At 38.5% G+C, this 23,181-nt stretch overlaps 1 protein-coding gene across 1 annotated transcript in view; it reads left to right on the top strand.

Moving 5' to 3' along the window:
- Window positions 1-23,181, top strand: part of sh2b3 (SH2B adaptor protein 3) — a 127,769-nt gene that overhangs the window by 34,958 nt on the left and 69,630 nt on the right. The window contains exon 2 of the mRNA XM_061899521.1: window positions 16,811-17,953. Coding sequence (XP_061755505.1) covers window positions 16,838-17,953 — 1,116 coding nt within the window. The 5' untranslated portion in view covers window positions 16,811-16,837. The remainder of the gene's footprint in view (window positions 1-16,810; window positions 17,954-23,181) is intronic.

Genomic DNA, 23,181 nt, shown 5'->3' with positions numbered 1-23,181 from the left:
TGCTCTGGGCCTGTTTTGCTGGAATTGGTGCTTTACAGAGAGTAAATGGGACAACAGGACAATAACCCCAAACGTGTCATAAGTGGTAAAGGAATGGCTAAATCAGGCTAGTTGTATACATATATATATATATACATACATACACCGTATACACACATACACCGTGTATACACATACACCGTATATACACCGTATTTCCTTGAATTGCCGCCGGGGCGCTAATTAATTTAAAACCTCTTCTAACTCCTGCGCTTACTAAAGGCATGTGGTAAAAGTAACCATGCGGTAATTATTTTAAAACCTCTTCTCACTCCGGCACTTACCAAAGGCATGCAGTAAAAATTTGAGTGTGATGTAAGGATACCATCATGAAAAGCACATCTAATAAAAAAACGAAAACGTTATTATGGTCTTACCTTCACTTATAAATTAAATCCATGCCAGCTCCTTCTGATCAAAAGCATCGATAACTTGTTTATAGAAGTCATCCTTATCTTTCTTCAGTTTTAAAAGTCTCTCTGTCGCGATGGAGATCTTCCTTTATTGCCTCATGCTTCAATTGAAAGTCCAGATTAGAAAACTGCTATCAGACCGCTGCTATCAGTTAGCTCGGCTCCTCGAGTGCGAGTGACGACAGAATTAACCTCGGACAACTCCCTCTCCCATTCTGCTCCGTGGGTGATCTCTTTATCCCACCGCTGCCAACATGAAGTGTTATTGTATAAATAATACACTGGGTATTAAGGATTGGAACATGCTTTATTTCTGCCCGGTTGTTTACATAGCCAGCAAAGGTCCGTCGTGCCCCCGCCGCATCATATCCGTCCCAGCACAATCACGTCACTCATTTCACTTCTTCTTTAGCCAAATATTCGCAAGAAGGATCACTAGCGCCCTCTACCACCAGGAGGCGGGAGTCATTTAACTACTTATATTTGACAGACGCAGCTACGGTATTGTGACGGTCTTAAGCCGTCGTTTTGCGGGTTCCCAGGATCACCAAGAAAGGACATGGCTTGAGCAGTTTGACTTTGTTTATTTTTCAATAAAACCTCAGTCCAGGTCGCTCTTTCGCTCCTCTTCGCTCGCTCGGCGTCTCCTTGCCGCCATCGTGGGCCATGCTCCAGCGTGTACTGCCAGTCTGTCGGATCGTCGGCTCCACAGGTATATTAATAAAACATAGCTGCTTACTGTTCTTGTTAGCATACCGGTATTCAATAGCTTGGACCTTAAATCCTACTGAATAGCTCTTAATCTTCTTCCCTTTATGCGATTTCAAATTATTGAAATCAGCCTCCTCCATTTTGAAAATGATGAGAGGGGAAGTGTCACTCGTGACGTCACGAGTTTGACCCAGTGGTAATAGTAAGCATGCGCTAATTATTTTGCGAAGCGAGTCTGACCCGGCAGTAATTCAAGGCAAGCGCATACTATATGCCCGGCGGCAATTCAAGGAAATACGGTATATATATATATATGTATGTATGTATGTATATGTATATGTATATATATATATGTGTGTATATATATATATATATATATATATATATATATATATATATATATATATATGTGTGTATATATATGTATATATGTGTGTGTGTATATATATATTTTTATATATGTATGTATGTATACATATATATGTATATACGTGTATATATATATGTATGTATGTATACATATAAATATATGTATATGTGTGTATATATATATATATGTGTATATGTATGTATACATATAAATATATGTATATATGTGTGTATATATATATGTTTGTATGTATACATATAAATATATGTATGTGTGTGTATATATATATATATGTGTATATGTATGTATACATATAAATATCAATCAATCAATCAATGTTTACTTATATAGCCCTAAATCACTAGTGTCTCAAAGGGCTGCACAAACCACCACGACATCCTCGGTAGGCCCACATAAGGGCAAGGAAAACTCACACCCAGTGGGACATTGGTGACAATAATGATCCAGTGGGACGTCTGTGACAATAATGATTATGAAAACCTTAGAGAGGAGGAAAGCAATGGATGTCGAGCGGGTCTAACATGATACTGTGAAAGTTCAATCCACAATGGATCCAACACAGTCGCGAGAGTCCAGTCCAAAGCGGGTCCAACTCAGCAGCGAGAGTCCCGTTCACAGCGGAGCCAGCAGGAAACCATCCCAAGCGGAGGCGGATCAGCAGCGCAGAGATGTCGAGGCGGATCAGCAGCGCAGAGATGTCCCCAGCCGATACACAGGCAAGCAGTACATGGCCACCGGATCGGACCGGACCCCCTCCACAGGGGAGAGTGGGACATAGAAGAAAAAGAAAAGAAACAGCAGATCAACTGGTCTAAAAAGGGAGTCTATTTAAAGGCTACAGTATACAAATGAGTTTTAAGGTGAGACTTAAATGCTTCTACTGAGGTGGCATCTCGAACTGTTACCGGGAGGGCATTCCAGAGTACTGGAGCCCGAACGGAAAACGCTCTATAGCCCGCAGACTTTTTTTGGGCTTTGGGAATCACTAACAAGCCGGAGTCCTTTGAACGCAGATTTCTATATATAATATAATAATATAATATAATATAATATAATATAATATAATATAATAAATATATGTATATATGTGTGTATATATATATATATGTATAAATATTTATATGTGTATTTATGTGTGTGTATATATATGTGTGTGTATCATATATTTATACGTGTATATATATAAAAAGTGTGTATCTGTATATTTATATATATGTTTATATATGTATATACATATATATAATGTGTGTATATATATTTATATATGTGTATATATAGATGTATGTCTATCTATATATAGATGTATCTATATATATGCATATATGTATCTATATATATGTTTATATATATATGTATCTATGTATCTATTTATATGTGTATATACATATATGTATCTATATATGTATCTACAGTATATATGTGTGTGCGTGTATATATACTGTATATATATACAGTATATGTATATATAAATATATGTATCTATATATGTTTGTATATATATATGTATCTATATATACAGTATATGTATATATAAATATATGTATATATAGATGTATATATACATTTATATGTATATATAGATGTGTATATATACATATATAGGTATCTATATATATATGTACCTATGTATATATATGTATCTATATATGTATATATATGTATCTATATATGTATATATATGTATCTATATATATGTATATATATGTATCTATATATATGTATATATATGTATCTATATATGTATATATATGTATCTATATATGTATAGATATGTATCTATATATGTATAGATATGTATCTATATATGTACAGATATGTATCTATATATATATATATGTATATGTATGTATGTATGTATATACAAACCCCGTTTCCATATGAGTTGGGAAATTGTGTTAGATGTAAATAAAAACAGAGTACAATGATTTGCAAATCCTTTTCAACCCATATTCAATTGAATGCACTACAAAGACAAGATGTTGGCATTGTCTTGCTGAAATAAGCAGGGGCGTCCATGAAAAAGACGGCGCTTGGATGGCAGCATATGTTGTTCAATAACCTGTATGTACCTTTCAGCATTAATGGTGCCTTCACAGATGTGTAAGTTATCCATGCCTTGGGCACTAATGCACCCCCATACCATCACAGATGCTGGCTTTTGAACTTTGCGTCGATAACAGTCTGGATGTTTCGCTTCCCCTTTGGTCCGGATGACACGTTGTCGAATATTTCCCAAAACAATTTTAAACGTGGACTCGTCAGACCATCAGTCCATCTTAGATGATCTCGGGCCCAGAGAAGCCGGCGGCGTTTCTGGATGTTGTTGATAAATGGCTTTGGCTTTGCATAGTATAGCTTTAACTGTATTTAGTGACAGTGGTTTTCTGAAGTGTTCCTGAGCCCATGTGGTTATATCCTTTAGAGAATGATGTCGGTTTTTGATACAGTGCCGTCTGAGTGATCGAAGGTCATGGTCATTCATTGCTGGTTTCCGGCCATGCCGCTTTCGTGAAGTGATTTCTCCAGATTCTCTGAACCTTTTGATGATATATGGACTGTAGATGTAGAAATCCAAAAATTTCTTGCAATTGCACTTTGAGAAACGTTGTTCTTAACCAGTTTGACTATTTGCTCACGCAGTTGTGGACAAAGGGGTGTACCTCGCCCCATCCTTTCTTGTGAAAGACTGAGCATTTTGTGGGAAGCTGTTTTTATACCCAATCATGGCACCCACCTGTTCCCAATTAGCCTGCACACCTGTGGGATGTTCCAAATAAGTGTTTGATGAGCATTCTTTAACTTTATCAGTATTTATTGCCACCTTTCCCAACGTCTTTGTCACGTGTTGCTGGCATCAAATTCTAAAGTTAATGATTATTTGCAAAAAAAACAAATGTTTATCAGTTTGAACATCGATTATGTTGTCTTTTTAGCATATTTAACTGAATATGGGTTGAAAATGATTAGCAAATCATTGTATTCTGCTTATATTTACATACAATTTCCCAACTCATATGGAAACAGGTGTTGTATGTATATATATATATGTATATATATATATATACATACAAAACCTATATATATATATATATATCTAACTTTTATATATATATATATATATATATATATATATATATATATATATATATATATATATATATATATAAATATTTTTTTTTTCCGCCCTCTGGTGGTTGGCTGACTGTTGGCATCAGTGTGTGAATGTGGAAATACTGTCAAAGCGCTTTGGCCTCCTTAAAAAGGGGTAGAAAAGCGCTATACAAGTACAACCATTTACCATTTATTTACAAACCCCACGCAGTCACGGGGAGAACATGCATGTCATATACTATCTGCAAAGGCTGAATGGAGGCAACTAGACTCGCAGGAGTAAGAGTCCATCAGTGTTGCCCATTCTTCAAGCAGTAGAAGATTGGCTGTCTTAAGTCGTTAGAAGTCGGGAGATGAAATTATCGCCTCATTTGCAAAAATAATTGTAATTGTAATCTTTACTAAATCCTTTCAGCAAAAATATGGCAATATCGCAAAATGATCAAGTATGACATAGAATGGACCTGCTATCCCCGTTTAAATAAGAACATCTCATTTCAGTAAGCCTTTAAGGCGCAACTTTAACTCCATAGTTTTCCCAGTGAAAAATTAAAACACTGTGTCTTACAAGGGCTGGAATGGTATCAGATTTCACGGTACAATATCACGGTATTAAGGCCACAGTAGGATACTATTATTAAAAGCTTGGTAAAAATGCAATAAAGTGTAAAAAATTAAGTGGCAGGAATGTTTAGGATAAACACGCTTACTGTAATTGAACACAAACATAATGTTAACATTTGTAATTACATTTTTTACCACAAACAAGTATTTAAGTGCAAATAATTAAGTTAAATATTTAGAAAAATAATTTACAGTTGATGTCTTTAAATTAACAATGCAAACATCCATTGTAACTATTACGTAAAACAATAAAGTACAGTTTTGTGTCTTTCAACTTTTACTTTGTGAGAAGCAGGGACCTCTACATTGGTCATTTTTTTTATCAGACCGGAAAATCTGGTTTTCCGGAAACGTATTCTAACAATGTAACTTTTAATAGTGTAAATACCTCACAAACTAATGCTTGGTTTCACTGGCTTCAAATATCTTTTCTGTTTGGTTTATGAGGTGGCGACTTGTTCAGCATGGGCAAAGGGCCCATGTTTAGCTTGAATAGGCTCCAGTGGCCCCACAATATTGCGAGAAACAAGCGGATTGAGAATGTATCAAGTAACTTTTTAGTTTACTCGTATTTCCTGTGTTGAATATTTTTTCGAGGTGATTTTGCATCGTGCGGTGTGACAAGACCGACTGGGTCAGTGTCGCTTTAGAAATGCTCAAAATAAAAATGGCGTGCTTCGCTTTGCAAAACGCAGAATTTCTTACGTCTGCCAAATACAGTAGGTTATATTTGGGCCTGGGCTTTTTTGTCTGTTTGTTAGCAACATAACTCAACCAGTTATGGACAGATGTACTTTCCCAAAAAACAATTCATTTTATCTATGACGAGTACGAACACACTTTACTTCCTGCTCATGGCGTTCCTTTCCGTCCCAGAGCTGCGCAGAGATTTCCTTGGAGATGTAGTTTTTTTACAGACCCGACTAATGCTTAAACGCTAGGAAAAAACTACACTCGCTAAGTTTTCCACGTCACGGTATTAATGAGAAGACTTTAATACAGAAATTCAGCGGTATATATAACACCGTTACATTCCTATACCTTACTAAGACAATCATTTTGATTGGATCTCTGCTGTGATTTATCCCCTTCCTCTCCCACATGCAACTGTGATTGGGTAACTTGTTTCACGCATCCATGGACAAAATTAAATATATATGTTGGATTTCGTCTCAAAATATCTTACTTGTTTCCTTTCATTGATAACATTGTCAATTAATTTTGTCATTGTTTTAGTTGTACTGCATTTCTTTTGATTTGTGAAATTAACACTGTTGTAGTGTCATTATCATAAAGCAATAGACAATATGGACATAATTATTATAACAACAAGAAGAGAGGCGAGTCGCTAAATGACACTTCTGTAAAAGTAAGCTAGTAACACTAATAAGTTAGCACGTACCTCACATACGTGCTAGCCACATGTAGTTGATCTCTGATTTTCTCAAATTGCTCCTTTTTTTTTTTCACAGAAAAATTTAATTGTGGTAAAAAGTCACATTTATAGTTCGATTGCCAGAAGCTCAACACATAATTCTACCGATCTGCCGTCCGTTTGAGGCAGAGTAACCGTAGCCAAAGCAAGACAAACAAATGTTATTAAAGTGGAACAGTAATGGGTCTGACAGGTGAGCGATCAGACATGCTGGCAACGATTGGTTTAGTTTTAGCCTGCGGCAAAAAAATGTTATCGTAGCTTTATTTGATTGAAGCTATTGGTATTTTGAGTGATATTGATATTAATATCAACAATTTTTTTGTAACGGTAATAAAAATACGAGACAAATTGCGTCCTTTGACAGCTGAATACGGAACACATATTATTGTCTCTAAAATGGGATGATTCTGTTTTTCAGGGGTCAGTTGGCAACCCTGCTTTTAAATACTGTAAGCTGTTTCACTACAGGATTGGTCCATGCATACGCAAAGACCACGTCACTTCCTGGACTTTTTTTTAACGACGGAGCTTCTGCGATGTAAAGTTTTGTGATATTTGACTGTTTTATTAATGTTTTTTTTTTTATAAAAAAATGGTTTACCTAAGAGTAAAAGGTAACAAGAATATAATCATGAACAAGGGGTAGATTTTAAAAAATAGGGAATGTTATTGTTACGATTTTAACCACTTTCATTCTCCTGTCATTGCAATGAATGACTCCCATCATGTAATTTAATTTTTAACATGTTGATTTCTTTTTACACAAGACACTTATTCTTTATTTGCGACCTGACAAAAATAATTATTTTTAAAGAATCTGTATTGTGAATTAATGTGTTTGATGTACATTAGGTAGTAAAAAAAGAAACATTTATTTGCCATTTCAGACTGCTGAGCACATCTTCCAGATTTGGTAAATGGTAAAATGGTAAATGGGTTGTACTTGTATAGTGCTTTTCGACCCCTTTATAAGGAGCCCAAAGAGCTTTGATAGTATTTCCACATTCGCCCACTCACAAACACATTCACACACTGACGGTGGGAGCTGCCATGCAAGGCGCTCACCAGGCCCCATCAGGAGCAAGGGAGAAGTGTCTTGCCCAAGGACACACCGGATGTGACTAGGATGGTAGAAGGTGGGGATTGAACCAGTAACCCTTAGATTGCTGGCACAGCCACTCTACCAACTTCGCCACGCCGTTTCTGTACGGTTTCAAAATAAATATTGTATTCTCAAGCAAAGTTTGTTTAGTTTTGTATGTAATCTTTTATTATATTGTTATTCAAATAAAGATTACACAAAAGAAAACCATGGTAGCAGTAACAGTGTGCAGGAAAATAACTTCCGTAAAACAAGTTGACGGAAATAGATGGATAGATAGATAGTACTTTATTCATTCCTTCAGGAGTGTTCTCTCAGGAAAATTAAAATTCCAGCAGCAGTGTACAGAATTGAGATGAATTTAAAAAGTAAATACTGGAGGTATAAATGGAAATAAAATAGAAAATATAACAATAAGAATAAAAATAAAAACTAACAATAAGAATAAAAATATAACAGTAAAAATAAGAATATAACAAAAGAAACTAGGCAGTAGTGACCATGTTGTGAAAATTTAAAAAATGAAAAAAAACTGTAATACTGTCGATTATATGAAAGATGTGATGTGTATATTGTACCATTAAAATGTATTGCACTGTTATGGCTGTTTATTGCACTGTTTTTTTGTTGCAGTTGATTTCAGTATTGTTATTGCTTTGCGTCCCCTGTCATCCCAGTATCCCCGTCCCCCCAGGAAGGAGTTATCCAGTCTGATGGCATGTGGGACAATGGAGGCTTTGAGTCTATTAGTCCTGCACTTGGGATGGGGCATGGCGTGGACCGATCGTGTCTTCCCGTACCAATCGTGTAGTGACAAGCAGTACACCGTGTTCCTTGTAGCATGTGTCTTTTGAGCATATTTTTATTCTTTCACTTGTTTGCAATCTATGAACAGACTCTTCAATGGCATATTTTTTTAATTAGCCTTTTGTCTTTTGTAAATGTAATCTTATTACTTATGAATTATTTTTATTTTAAATTTTATTTTAAAATGAAAGTCAGGCCCTCATACTATTTGTTGAAAATACAAAGTGCAATTAAATATTTTTTACATAACATAATGAATAATATTAATTAATAATAATAATAATTTAAATACTGATCCAAACATTTAGACGCCATACATTTTCTATCTGAGGGCGTCCACCCCAAGATGCTCTGAGGTCCATTTTAAGCGCTTTATTAAAAATCAAACCAGCGAGTCATGAGGTAACTCGTGCCGACAAGACCAATTGGCATGTGTCTGTTATGCATCCTGCTTACTTCCTGCTTAATTAGCGTTGGCTCAGGAAGACAGGACAAGCTTTGTTTTACTACACCTATGAAGTGTGGCGAAATTAGAAGAGGTGAGAAAGAGGCATATTTTATTTTGATGTTGCTAATTGGAGTCTTGTGGCCTCCAGTCTGTGTGGTAATGTGAAACAGAGAACCTCCATGATGAAGACTGAAACTAACCGACTTGATTAGCCACGAATCTGCTGATTTGTTCCTCTGCAGTTTTTTTTTTTAAATGCCCATCACAAGGTCACTGGGTTTGTTTAGAAATTTCCATGAATGTTTAAAGCTGGGTTTTTTTGCAGACATTTTTAATACCAGTCACGGCAGATTAGTTATGTTATGGAAAATTTATTAAATCAGTTTTTAGTGACTGTAAGAAAGATAATTTTCTCGATTTTCATTGCAAGCTGCTTTCTTGGAAGGCAATTTGTATAAGCAGCTGTCTGACACGTGGGTACGTATGTCCAATAAATGCTATGTTGCCTGTTTTGGATTTGTAGTCTGTGTGTTTGAGCCGCACCGTTGGTACAGTAGATTCGGCGTTATAGCTCAGACCGAGCCTGTGGTTGATGTAGGCGTGGCTTGTAGTTATACCAGTGAGCGGGAAAGAACTGACATGTGGGTTGCATTTTTTTATGCTTTGAAAAACTATACCAGATTTAATTTTATATCCAAACATATACATTCTGCTTTTTTGATGTATTTTATACTACTTGTATCAAAGTTGGCGAGTATTTTGCATAACAGGGATTTTTTTCTGAAATTTGTTTGTAAAGCAAATCTCCAAAACAGAGAATGCTGGTTCTCGGGAGCTATGAAGAATACTCTTTACTGGTTTCTGGAATCTGTTGCAAAAAATGTTTGGGGCTCCCAACTTTTGAACTTCATATGGGGCCGGATTTGTCCCGCGGGTCACTAGTTAAATTGCCAAGAGTCAAGTTCATACAAAAAAAGTAAAGTTTTTCCTCACAACTGGAATCCAAGGAGCGTTAATGCGAGCACATCTGGAGGTGCACGCATCAGGATGACAACCATGGGAACAGTGGCTGCTAACAACCACTGTTCCCACCACGACCCCTCCACCCGCCAGAAGCATGCAACAGAGAGGAAGTGTATGTGCATGTTGAGTCACTCATTGCTGAGTCATCGCTGGGCTGGCCATACAGATAGAAAGAGCCTTCTGGGGGGGCCAGCTGCAGGGGCAGAAGGAGGGCACGCACCGATGCATGCTTTAAAGTATAGGAAGGGAATTATTGTTGTGACCGAACCCCTCTAGGAACTTTAGTGACGCAATATTGAACAATGCCAAGTTTCTCCGCCCCGCTACATTGGCGTCAGTATGTTCCAATTTAGAAAAAAATAAAAAAAGTGCAGGCTTTTTGCATGACTCCATGTGAAGAAGCGTTTGCCTGCGAGTGGCGTCACTGAGGACACGGCGAGAGATTTGGTTGAGAGATAACCAGTCATGTTGTAGCATGTTTTTGCTGAAACACAAAGAAGCCCCATTTCTTTTTCTTGTGGTTTTCTGTGATCTGTTGGATTGCGGAGTGTGTCCCCCCCCCTGCCAACACTGAAACCCACATTCAACCATACACCATTATACACGCATACACTCATGATTCCTGTGTGTAGAAAATACCCTTTTCTGCAGGGAGGAAGATGGTATGTATTATAGGCGCATGCTGACTCTTAAAGTCTTGTTTTAGTCATTAAAATGACAATTGAGTTTTCTTTAAATCCTCGAATGTCATCCAGCTAGAAAGTTATTTTTAGTTCGATATTTTACCTGCAGTTGTACTTCCTCAAAGACTGAAGCTCCAATCAAATATCATCAAGGATATAAAGGCAGGGGGTTTGAAGAAGTGATGAACAGGATCTGCTTTTCCTTTGGATAGTCATGACTACAAACAGCCTCTTTGTCGAGATAAATGGTTAATTCTTAAAACTGTGGTACCATGCCTTTCTGATTATGAGTGCAACTGCTTGGTATCAGCAGTGGCTATTCTTTCTGCTTAAAGCTCGATTAGGAATGTGATTCCCCAGCATTATTGAATTCAAGGAAGATTTGAGGCTGCTGCAATTTTTTTTTTTTTTTATTCAACTACCGATACTGTTTTTAATGCTAATGACCCCTTACAGTGTTTTAAGAGAACTTAGACATCTAAAATAAGCCACACAAAGTGCTGTTTACTTTTTCGGTAATGAAATCCAGATCCGGTGGCCATGTACTGCTTGCCTGTGTATTGGCTAGGGACATCTCTGCGCTGCTGATCCGCCTCCGCTTGGGATGGTTTCCTGCTGGCTCCGCTGTGAGCGGGACTCTCGCTGCTGTGTTGGATCCGCTTTGGACTGGACTCTCGTGACTGTGTTGGATCCAATATGGATTGAACTTTCACAGTATCATGTTAGACCCGCTCGACATCCATTGCTTTCGTCCTCTCCAAGGTTCTCATAGTCATCATTGTCACCGACGTCCCACTGGGTGTGAGTTTTCCTTGCCCTTATGTGGGCCTACCGAGGATGTGGTAGTGGTTTGTGTTGTGGTTTGTGCAGCCCTTTGAGACACTAGTGATTTAGGGCTATAAGTAAACATTGATTGATTGATTGATTGAAGGACCACACCAACTGTAGGTAAGAAAATTATTGTACCTCTTCCATAATCATTGCTATAGGAAATGAACCTTTGAGATTGAACGTAAACGTTTAGAGTTAATTTCCTGTTGTGTATACAAGTTATAAATGTTTCGTCAATCTCAGGGCGTTCACTCCTTCGCAACTGGACTGCTTGGTTTGTCTTGGAAGACGTTTCGCTGCTCATCCGAGTAGGCTTCATCAGTTCGTGTTCATAGACTTAGATTGGTCCAATGTAGCCCTGAGATGACAATGACCTGAATGAATGAGAACCTTCCTAGACATGTTTTGTCAATCATACTCAAGCAGCTTGTCATCTTCACTAAGACAGTACAGTGGTACCGCCATAAAAAATATTGCATATGCCATTAATCCCAAAAATATAAACACAAAACCTTTTGACACACAATATTTGAGTTGTACACACAGAAAGCAGTGAGAAATACTTATAAATGATGAATTGAAAAAGTTATGTTTTAAATTAAACAGTGGGTTATTGGTTAAATTGCAGCTGTACTAGATTAAAAAAAAACACATAGGTTTGTGGCGTAACTGTGTTTGTTTGTTGGTAAAGAACTATAGAATCTACCAGTGATGATCTCATAGAGGGGCAACAGAGTTTGGGGAGAATGACTTCCGAATGCACAGTTAAAAGCAGTCATTTGGAAATTTTGGAAATCACTAGGTAAATTGATAACAGAACACGACTAAAGTACTGTATTTTTCTGACTACAAGTCGCTCCGGAGTATACGTCGCACCGGCCGAAAATGCATAGTAAAGAAGGAAAAAAACATATATACGTCGCACTGGAGTATAAATCGCATTTTTTGGGGAAATTTATTTGATAAAATCCTACACCAAGAATAGACATTTGAAAAGCAATTTAAGATAAATAAAGAATAGTGAACAACAGGCTGAATAAGTGTACGTTATATGACGCATAAATAACCAACTGAGAAGGTGCCTGGTATGTTAACGTAACATATCATAGTAAGAGTCATTCAAATAACTATAACATATAGAACATGCTATACGTTTACCAAACAATCTGTCTCTCCTAATCGATAAATCCGATGAAATATCCTTCCTCAATGTCGCTTCTAAACAACTCTGCCAACTCCAAAGGTATGCGCCGCTTCCTCTTGTCGTTTTCCCGCTGCATATTTCACTACGTCCAGCTTGTAATCTGCAGTACATGATTTCCTTTTTGGTCCAATTTTTATTCAGCCCTTCTCAGTTTTCATAAGTTACCACCAACGATGAAATCATCCATTTTAATAGCTACGGCAGTAGCATATATCAGTTAGCATTCCATGACCCACAATGCACTTCTGCCATGACCCTCCCCAGCCTAATTCTTATTGGTTGACGTATATGTGATGATTGCTGACGTGTGTGACAATTGCTGACATTTTCTTCGTCTATTACGCAAATGAGATAAATAATATTATTTGATATTGTGTAATCTGCTGTACATTATTTCCTTTTCGGTGCCATTTTTGTTCACCCTTCCCAGTTTTTATAAGTTACCGCCATTGATGAAATTATCTATTTTAATAGCTACGGCAGTAGCGTATAGCATATAGCAGTTAGCATTCCATGACCCACAATGCACTTCTGCCGAATTCTTATTGGTTGACGTGTATGTGACGATTGCTGACGTGTGTGTGATGATTGCTGACATTTTCTTCGTCTCTTCCGCGATTGAGATAAATAATATTATTTTATATTTTACGGTAATGTGTTAACAATTTCACACATAAGTCGCTGCGGAGTATATGTCGCACCCCCAAAACTATGAAAAAAACTGCGACTTATAGTCCGAAAAATATGGTACCAATGCATGGGATTCTTTTTTTGGGCAGTTAATTTCCTGGTATGATACACAGGCAAACAGACTAATTTGTTTGGCGCAATGTTTGGCAGTACAATAACAGGGACAGTATAAGAAAAGCGGGGAAAACTTTCAGCTAAAATCGATTCTTACAAAAAGTGGGGCGTATGAAAACTGAGGTAGCACTGTACCTGTTAAAAGTTTGGAGACACTTGGTAATGCAGTTGAATGTGAAACTGTGTCTTTACCCTTGACTGATACTGTTGATTCTCCAAAAGGTTGTAAGCAAAGGACATTTATGCTCAATGTTGTGATTAGTAGCTTGTCCTGTTCATAGGCTTGTGGCCTTCAGAGATAAGTAAGAGATCTCATATGATTTGTTGTGGCAGATTTAGATTTTTCCAATGGGAACTCAATCGAGGCGAATCAGACCAAGTGTAATTAAACGGGACCTATGACCAATTTACATTTAACATTTTTCCTTGTGGTAAATATAATATGAATTGGATATAGTGTGAATTTTGCTCTACGGCCACATTTATAACCATCCCTGTGAGTTTGTGTGTGGAGGCGTTCTTTTTGGATTGCAAATTAACCCCTCCACGCTTCACCCTTTCCAAAAGTATCAGAATGTATCTTTTCAAAATGTACACTGCTAAAAATATGTCTTGAAGATGAATATCAAAGCAATATTTTTTTTGTTTTAAGACACGGTTAAAATAATTTATAAACAGTGTACATAGTCACCGGTCACAACTGTATGTACACCTTGTGTGGTGCACAATGCCAGCATATATGTCCTGCATGTCGCACACCTGTGTTATTGTACGCAGGCCACGATTTGATGAAAATAATACTTCACTCTGCCTTCTCTAGTGTTTCTTCAAACCAGGTGGTAATGTCACGGTGACGCCATTTTTTTCATCAGATTTTTTACAGTTTAACTTCCAAATGTTGTGGACAAATGAACATGGAATGACACGGGAGGCTATAGGCAGCAGTCTCGGCTCAACAGAGGGAGAGAGGTCTGTCAGACTATACTGAGATGTCCACATTATTACGTCTACCACACTGTACATCCACCACACTGTGTCCACTTTTAAATAAAGACCACAAAACACAGCGACCAAAGGCATTCAAAACTGCGTGCAAGCTCACGCCCAAATGATGAACCATCTTGGCATTGTTTACCCCGAGTATCCAACAATGTAACAACATTTATAAGAGCAAAAAGGCAAAAATCATCAAAGGTCTCTTTTAAGTAATATTTAAAACCCAGTAACCTCTGTAAGTGAAAGCACCTTAAAGTAGGGCTGGGCGATATATCGCGGGTTTGTCTCTGTGCAATATAGAAAATGACTATATCGTGATATTTGAGTATACGTTCTCACGTGGTTGCTTTTAGCTGCGAGCATTACATTACAGGCTCTTCTCGCTCTTTCCTTTCTCTCCTTCTCACAGACAAGCGCACCTTCTTACACACGTCACGTCATACGTCACATACGTATACGCCCTCACGGAGCGGAGAGGTAGCAGCATGGGTAACGTTAGCTGTGATGCTAGCAGAGCGGTGCGAGTGGTAATACGAGAGAAAAAAGGTACGAATGAAGGAAGAAGTAATTCCCAAGAAAAACAGCAGAATTGATTAACGTGAACCCTGACTTAAACAAGTTGAAAAACTTATTCGGGTGTTACCATTTAGTGGTTAATTTTACGGAATATGTACTGAACTGTGCAATCTACTAATAAAAGATTCAATCAATCAATCGTTCATTCAAGGGGGTTCCATCGTCTGGCGGTGGTTTGGCTTCAAGTGGGAATATGTCGAACAGACAACTGTAATATGTCAAGTATGCGGCAAAAGCGTTGCTATAAAAAGTAGCATTACTGCTACTATGTAGCGTCATTTGAAAAGTCACCTGCTAGAGAATGAAGAGTGCATACTCCGCATTTCAACATCTCCATTCGACTCTACACGCCCACACCATCAAAATGCCGAGGCAAACATTTCCAGATCAACACCGTATGAAAAAAATAGTCAACAACAGAATTTAATAACGTCCATAGTAACCTACCACATAGCGAAGGACGAACACTATTTGATTTTCTATTGTGCAGCTCATTTTTATTTGACACTTAAAATGTGTCTGACAATCTTGCACTTTCTGTTTTGGAAATGACATGAACGTTTGTGCCATTGCTTAATAACTGTTTAATAAATACAGTTTTGGTCAATTGACTTAGTTGTGATTTCCTTCTCTTTATCAAAGTTTAAAATTAGCATATATTAATGCAGTATGAAGAAGAATGTTTTAATGTAGACACATAAAATCATCATACTGCTGTGATCATATGCATCAAGGGGTAATTCAAGGGCAAGGCAAAATATCGAGATGTATATCGTGTATCGCGATATGGCCTAAAAATATTGAGATATTAAAAAAAGGCCATATCTTCCAGCCCTAACTTAAAGTTTACTTGTTGCATAAGAATTAACTTCAGAGATAAACTTGTCGTCAGCATGTCCAAAAATGAATTTTCATGAGGCCACACCATGGTCTGTTTGTTTACAAATGAGGTTTGTATTTCAGGTCAAAACTTGTTATCTTTTGTTGCACATTGCAAAAGAACCGTAGCAACATAAACATACTGTATGACCATGTGTAAAAGTGGTCGTATTGCGCCTAATTTAATGATTCTCAATTCATGTCAAGACAAATTCTTGTGTCCCGGTGGTAATCCTAACTGTGATCAGTGAGCGTTTCAACCTAAGAGCAAAAAAAGAAACGGAAGCAGGAGTGGGGCTGCGCCTTGAAATCGGTCACGTGTCAACACCCAGGCGTGTGGTTGATTGAGAAATTTTCCAACCATACTTCCTTCGTCAGACCTCATTCAGTGTCTGTCTCAATGACTTATTTCTGTATTCATTCATTTCCCATACATAACCTTCTGCAATCTGTGCAAAGAGATTTAATCATCTTAAATGTTTCCTTTTTTTTTTTTTTTTCCTTCTTGTCACATTATCCGTCTTAACTGGAAGATCCGATCAACTCAAGTTTGATAGGGAGGCGGGCTTCAACTGACTGGTGGTCTAGACTCACTTTTCTTTTATTTCTTTTTTTACAGAGATTTTGTTGCTGACTCAAGTAATTCAATGTGTACTGTTTGAGATTAAAGGCGGATAAAATCGAACTACGGGTGTTTTCTTGACAAAAATGTTTGTGTGTTTGTCTGCAGTGATTCTCAGCCGGTCTGGTAACTGCAATGAATGGTAACACATTCCATCCAGCCAACACCAGTGCAACATCAGGAGGCGGCCCTGGCGTTGCAGTGCCCCCGAGAGGCTGGAGAGAGTTCTGCGAGCTGCACGCCATCGCCACTGCGCGCCAACTTGCGGGACACTACCGGTGCTTTGCCAAGGAGCGCCCCCAACATGAGGTTCTCCCACCGGAGACGTTCTCCAAGCAGTTCACTGACCTCTTCCAGCAGCACTTCACATATGAGGTCGACACAGATGGCTCTCTGCTCCAGCAGAGCACCTGCCCCACCGCTGCCAGTAATTCCGCTACAGTGGCCCCTCCCATTCCTTCGCAGACCATGATCGGTCGATTACGGATCACCTCTTTGTCTGGGGTGCAAGACTACCGGGAGGCGGGTCGACAAGCCGGAGGAGCCGCTCGCTTTGCGGTGGTGTCCCCCAAAGTTGAGCCGGTTGTCGTGTGCAGGGAACAAGAGGAACTTCTGCGGTGTGCCCCAGGAAACCCCCGATCAAGAAACCCAGTGCTGCTCAAGGGCTTGACCCGTAGTTTCGGAAGCGGGTCGGTGCTGTTCCACAGCCGTAGTAACGAGGAGCTGTCCGGCACAGACAGTCGACAACCATCTGACTCCTCAGCCTCCAATCCTGCACACGATGTCACACACTTTTCCGTTAGTCAGATTCGGCAGTCTGTCAGGCGGCTTTTTAAGAAACGGCCTCTTCCTAGACCCCCCTCATCACAGGACCTGTCTGCCAGCAACCCTACCCATGCCGTCATCAGCCCCTCAAACAGTAGTGATAGAGTCAGCAGTGTGCGCTTTACGTCTGAGCAACCCTCCTCTTTCTTACAAACCCGCTCTTCACTGAACTCTGTTGTGGCGCCTGCAGCTTCACCGTCATTATCTGGAGTAGCTTCCAGCTTCCTGGATCGTTTCCGTTGGTTACGCAGGTCAGAGTTCAACAGCTGCTGTAAAGAAGGTCAGCTGAGGTACTTGCTCGTGGACGACACCATCTCAGACTCGCAGCCGCGCTGGCAGCGCTGCCGCCTGCTGGTCAGGAGGATCAGGGACTCTGAAGGCAGAGGAGGCGAGAGCTACCAGTTGGAGCTCTATGATCCTCCAAAGGTAAGAACACATGTTCATGCACACAGTTGTTTGAATCAATTACCATAAGTCACCATTTTTCACAATATTTTTTCCAAGCTGAAAAATCAAACACAGACATTAAAGGGGAACTGCATTTTATTAATTTTTTTGTCTATCGTTAACAATCATTGTGGAAGACACGACAACGGATGTATTTTTTGGTAAAAAATATTCCGCTTACAACGGAGGTAATGGGACGTCCCCTATTTTGCCAAAAAAACAAAACATAAATAACATCCAAAAACCACCCAAAACACTCAATTTACATTGTGTGACTTGAATATTCACCAAGTATTAAAGATATTTTTATTATAAGCGCAAACACAGACAAACTATTTATAGCGGTGCCATGATCACAAGCTTTTGTGCCTATATTGATATAATTGATTGGTAAAATGCTTCCTTGATTCCTTGAAGTTTATTGTAGATCATAAACCATGCCTCTCACCTGGATATTAGAAGGACAAGGACATATTCACACAAGTTGACAGCCATTTTAGACTTGGATATGGCGAGAACAACATTAAGATGCTTGCTTCCACCCCCCTTTTCTTAACAAGGATTACGGATTACATAATTACATAGGATTACAAGGATTCTCTATCTAAACACGATTCTATCAATTGGCATCATAATGACAGCAGATATTGTATTGTATGTGATGTTTTATTATGTTTGTTGGCTCTCATGAAGTTTGCAATGAGTAATAATCGGTGATGTTGTTGAAAAAAAAGTGAACGTTGTGATGCATTTTTGAAATTAATGGGCCGCACATGCTTAAAATCAATAAAATGCAAATAGGAAATGTTCATATACATGTTACTAAATTACATATACACTTACAGAGTATATATAAAACCTTGATTGAGGTTTTTGGATGTTTTTTTAAGGGCTTTTATTGGCAGAATAGAACGACTTCTATAGGCTCCATTGTATGCAGACCTTTGATCACATTTATTTACGATTTAGAACAGGGGTCGGGAACCTTTTTGGCTGAAAGAGCCAAGAAGCCAAATATTTTAAAATGTATTTCCGTAAGAGCCATATAATATATATATATTTTTAACACTGAACACATTTAAACGTGTGCATTTTTAAGTAAGACCAACATTTCTAGAGTACAATAGGTCTCTTATTCTTTGTAATAACATTGTTATTCTGAAGCTAACTGTGGAGGGGCGTGGCCTGCGGGCCTGCAGCGAAGCGGGGTGTTGCCAGGACCAGCCTCGAAATCAGCGACAGGCGCGTAGATGGCCCACCTGGGCTTTGTTATCTAATCACCTGTCGCTCTGTTATAAGCAGCAGCCAGGAGGAGAGACAGGGTTAGAGCTGGAGCCGGAGTGCAAGCAAAAACGAAAGAGAAAAATACATCTGCTGGAAAGCAACTGAGAGACTTATTGAAAAATATAACAATATTGCAACCCTGAAACAGGCTCTCATGTCAGTGCTTGGTGGTCTGAAGAACGCCCAGGAGAGCAAGCCCCACACTAACCAAAAATAAATAAATATCTTTTTACCATTAACGCAACTTCTTGAACATAAAAAAGCATGAGAATGTTTTATATTTTGAACGTTATTTTCAACACTGTGATTACAAGCGGAATCATTCATTACTTATCGTGTTAAGCAATGTCATCTCAGATTTATCCGAGAGCCAGATGCAGTCATCAAAAGAGCCACATCTGGCTCCCGAGCCATCGGTTCCCTACCCCTGATTTAGAATATATAAAAAAGAAAAACATCTCTTACATAAGGATTGTAAATGATAGGCAAAAAAAAAAAAAAAGTGCAGTTCCTCTTTAGGTGAAATAGTGTTTTTATTTTCAACTTTTTGTTTTTCGGGTTCAGTTAAATTATTTTTGACTTTCAAGTTTACTGGTAGGGCAGCACGGTGGAGGAGGGGTTAGTGCATCTGCCTCACAATATCAAAGTCCCGAGTAGTCCTGAGTTCAATCCCGGCTCAGGATCTTTCTGTGTGGAGTTTGCATGTTCTCCCCGTGACTGCGTGGGTTCCTTCTGAGTACTCCGGCTTCCTTCCACCTCCAAAGACATGCACATGGGGATAAGTTGATTGGCCACACTAAATTGGCCCTAGTGTGTGAATGTGAGTGTGAATGTTGTCTGTCTATCTGTGTTGGCCTTGTGATGAAGTGGCGACTTGTCCAGGGTGTACCTCACCTTCGGCCCGAATGCAGCTGAGATAGGCTCCAGCGACCGCCCGCGACCTTAAAAGGGACAAGCGGTAGAAAATGGATGGCTGGATGGAAGTTTACTGGTATAACCTTTACATGTAGAAGGAAGAGACTTTGGTGGTTGGGCTTACAGCTCAGTGTGCAGCTAGACACCACATTAAGGAGATTGGTAGTGACAGACATACCCTGTAACAAATGCAAGGAAATTAAAAATGATAAATACAATTATGTTTAATGTGGCATCTATTTACCTATCGATTTATCCATACATGTCGATAGCGCAGACTCTCCTAAAAATCAGGAAGGAAGTTGTCGCACTACAAACCACGCCCCCATCTTCACCTCACCGAGATGTAAAAACCCTGCCGGCAGATGAAAGTGAATAAAAGAAAACTGACTCTGAAATACAGCAGGTTGAAAATACAGAACTAATACACAGTGTAGATAAATAAATACGAAAATTGACATTGAAAAACGCAAAAAAAAACAATATAAACCCCCCAAATTATTATTTTTTCTTTTTTTTCTGTTACATTTTTTCATTCAACATTTTACAATACCAATACCTTTTTTATTGTCAATGCAATTTTTTTTTGTTTATAATAGGCTACCAAATTTTTACTTGCTTTCAGTGTTATGGATCCATAGCTAGATTGAGCCAATCATATTTATGGTTTTGGTTTAATTTTCACACTTGATGCCCTTTCTGCCACAAACCTGGCCGGGAATCGGACCCTCGCCCTCTGCCATGAAAAGCTTAAGCATTTACTATTACACCACCAGGGATTTGTAGACATGGGAATTCATGAATTCCCATGTCTACAAAGGACAAAAGCCCTTAAGAAGCTTTATATTTTAGTTTTCTTGTCTTTAGTGCAATAGCAGCGTCACATACGAAACAAATCTTACACGATACAAAGGGGGTGCCGAAAGTTATTTCCGTCATCCAGCTGTTTTAGTCTCAGGGGGACTCCCCCCTCCTTTTGTAAATCATCTTTTTCCCACTGTTGTTTTCATGTGTGCAAAAGTCAACAATTAATATTGCTGGTGAATTTGCCATGTGACATCACACACACACTCTTGCTATTTTGATGTTTCTGTTTTTCTCTCTGCTGACTAGTGATGTCCACATTGTGTTTTGTCATGTTGCGGAAGCAACCAAACTGAGTATTATTACACAAAATTTTCCAGACGTTAAATGTTCATACTTGTGATGTTTTGGTCCGCTTAAAAAAACTCTGTGTTTGCTCTTTTAGTACATTTTTTTAGGTCAAATGTGACAGCAATTATCTGAATCAAACAATTGTCCTTAAAGGTGCCTTTAGGAATAATGTGGCCGGAAATGGTACAGCAGTCATGGTCAAAATTCTGTAGTCCCCTGCCTTTCTTCCTGATTGAGGTTGCCAGATACGCAGCAAAATTGACTGGGCTACTCCCAGGAACTTCATGCTTCCACTGCCTCTTACTAGGGGTTGAGGTGCTAGGACCATAATAGCTGAATAGATGAGCGTTTTTGTCAACAAAAAGTTAACAAATCTCACAACAAAAGGCAATCATATGGTTATTGTCAGTATAATCAGAAAAAAAAAGACTAAAACAAACTACAACCAACGCCAGCAATAGTTTACTAGTGAAAATAAGGGGAACATGCTTAGCAGCCTAATGTACGCCCAAAACTAATGAGGAGACATTTCACCAAGGTATGGCTATAGGCTATTCGAATGAGGATTTTTTTTATCATGTGATTTGGCTGTCTTCATATGTTTCACATTGCCATTATGACAGCCGTGCTAATGTTGGAACTCATTTCCTCAGCGTATCGGCATATTGAGAACGAAATAGGAACTGACACTACCCATATCCACATAGGTTTTGTTTGTCGAAAATATATTTTGCCATGTCATTTCGAATACACATCGACATCCAGGCTAATGGGCCTATATTTCCCCTATTAGCCTATGTGTCGATGTGTCATTGACCGGGCTAGCATGCTAAGCATTACACTAGGAGGGTAGCACCATTACACTAAGCATTCGTTGCACTAACATACTAGCTTTGTTAGACAAGGTCATAGACTGTATCGGACAATATAGTTTACATACTAGGGCTAGGTATCATCAGGTACCTCGCGGTACGATAATATCACGATATTTTGCCAACGATAACGATAAGATCACGATACAACGATTATGCGATAATCGATGTATTGAAAGAAATTTCATCCACGATACATCATGATTTCAGTGTCACTGAAGAAATTCAAAATTTATTGACTGCACTGAATCCACTTCACCAAAATGTTTTCTGTCTGTGCAAATTAAAATGATTAAAAAAACAAAATGAATGCAGAAAATATACATTTCAATGCTACTGAACTTCTATGTAATCATGGACACATCAGTGCTTAACAATTAAAATCAAATTGTTTTATGAAAACTGGCACTTCACTGTATATAAAAATAAACATTTCAGTCAGTGCATTACATTATCAACAACTGGGTGGTCTTATGAAAACCTGAGAACACATTTTAACTTGTACTTACCACCATGTGTAAAGTTTAAATTAAATCTGCACTATAGACTGCACATACATTTCATTGCTAATACTAAGATGTGTTCTTTGTAAACTTGACAACTTGAGAAAATTTAACTTGTACTTGGTACTTAACAACTTCCATCATGTTTAACCTTAACCTGTACTTCACACACATTTCAAAACAGCATGTTCTTCTTCAGGAAGAGCAACTGGTCAGCATGCTCAGAGGTGAGACAGATCTTTACAAATAAAGCAAGCGATGGACTTTGTAATGCTTGCAGCCCTGGGGGATGCAGAAGGGAGCTTTGCTTTAAATGTGGTGTTGATTGTAGGGTGGATAACAGAAACGTTAGCATTAGCGTCGCTACTCGCCCTTTCCTCCGTGGCAAGCTCAGGATGATGGCGGACAAGATGGCTGTGCATGTTCGTTGTGTTGCCCGTGTACTTGACCTTTGCGAGACAGTTCTTGCAGATTGCGA

The sequence above is a fragment of the Nerophis ophidion genome, linkage group LG01 (assembly GCF_033978795.1).
Source record: "Nerophis ophidion isolate RoL-2023_Sa linkage group LG01, RoL_Noph_v1.0, whole genome shotgun sequence".
Taxonomy (NCBI): Eukaryota; Metazoa; Chordata; class Actinopteri; order Syngnathiformes; family Syngnathidae; genus Nerophis; species Nerophis ophidion.
This window is presented reverse-complemented; position numbering and strand designations above follow the sequence as displayed.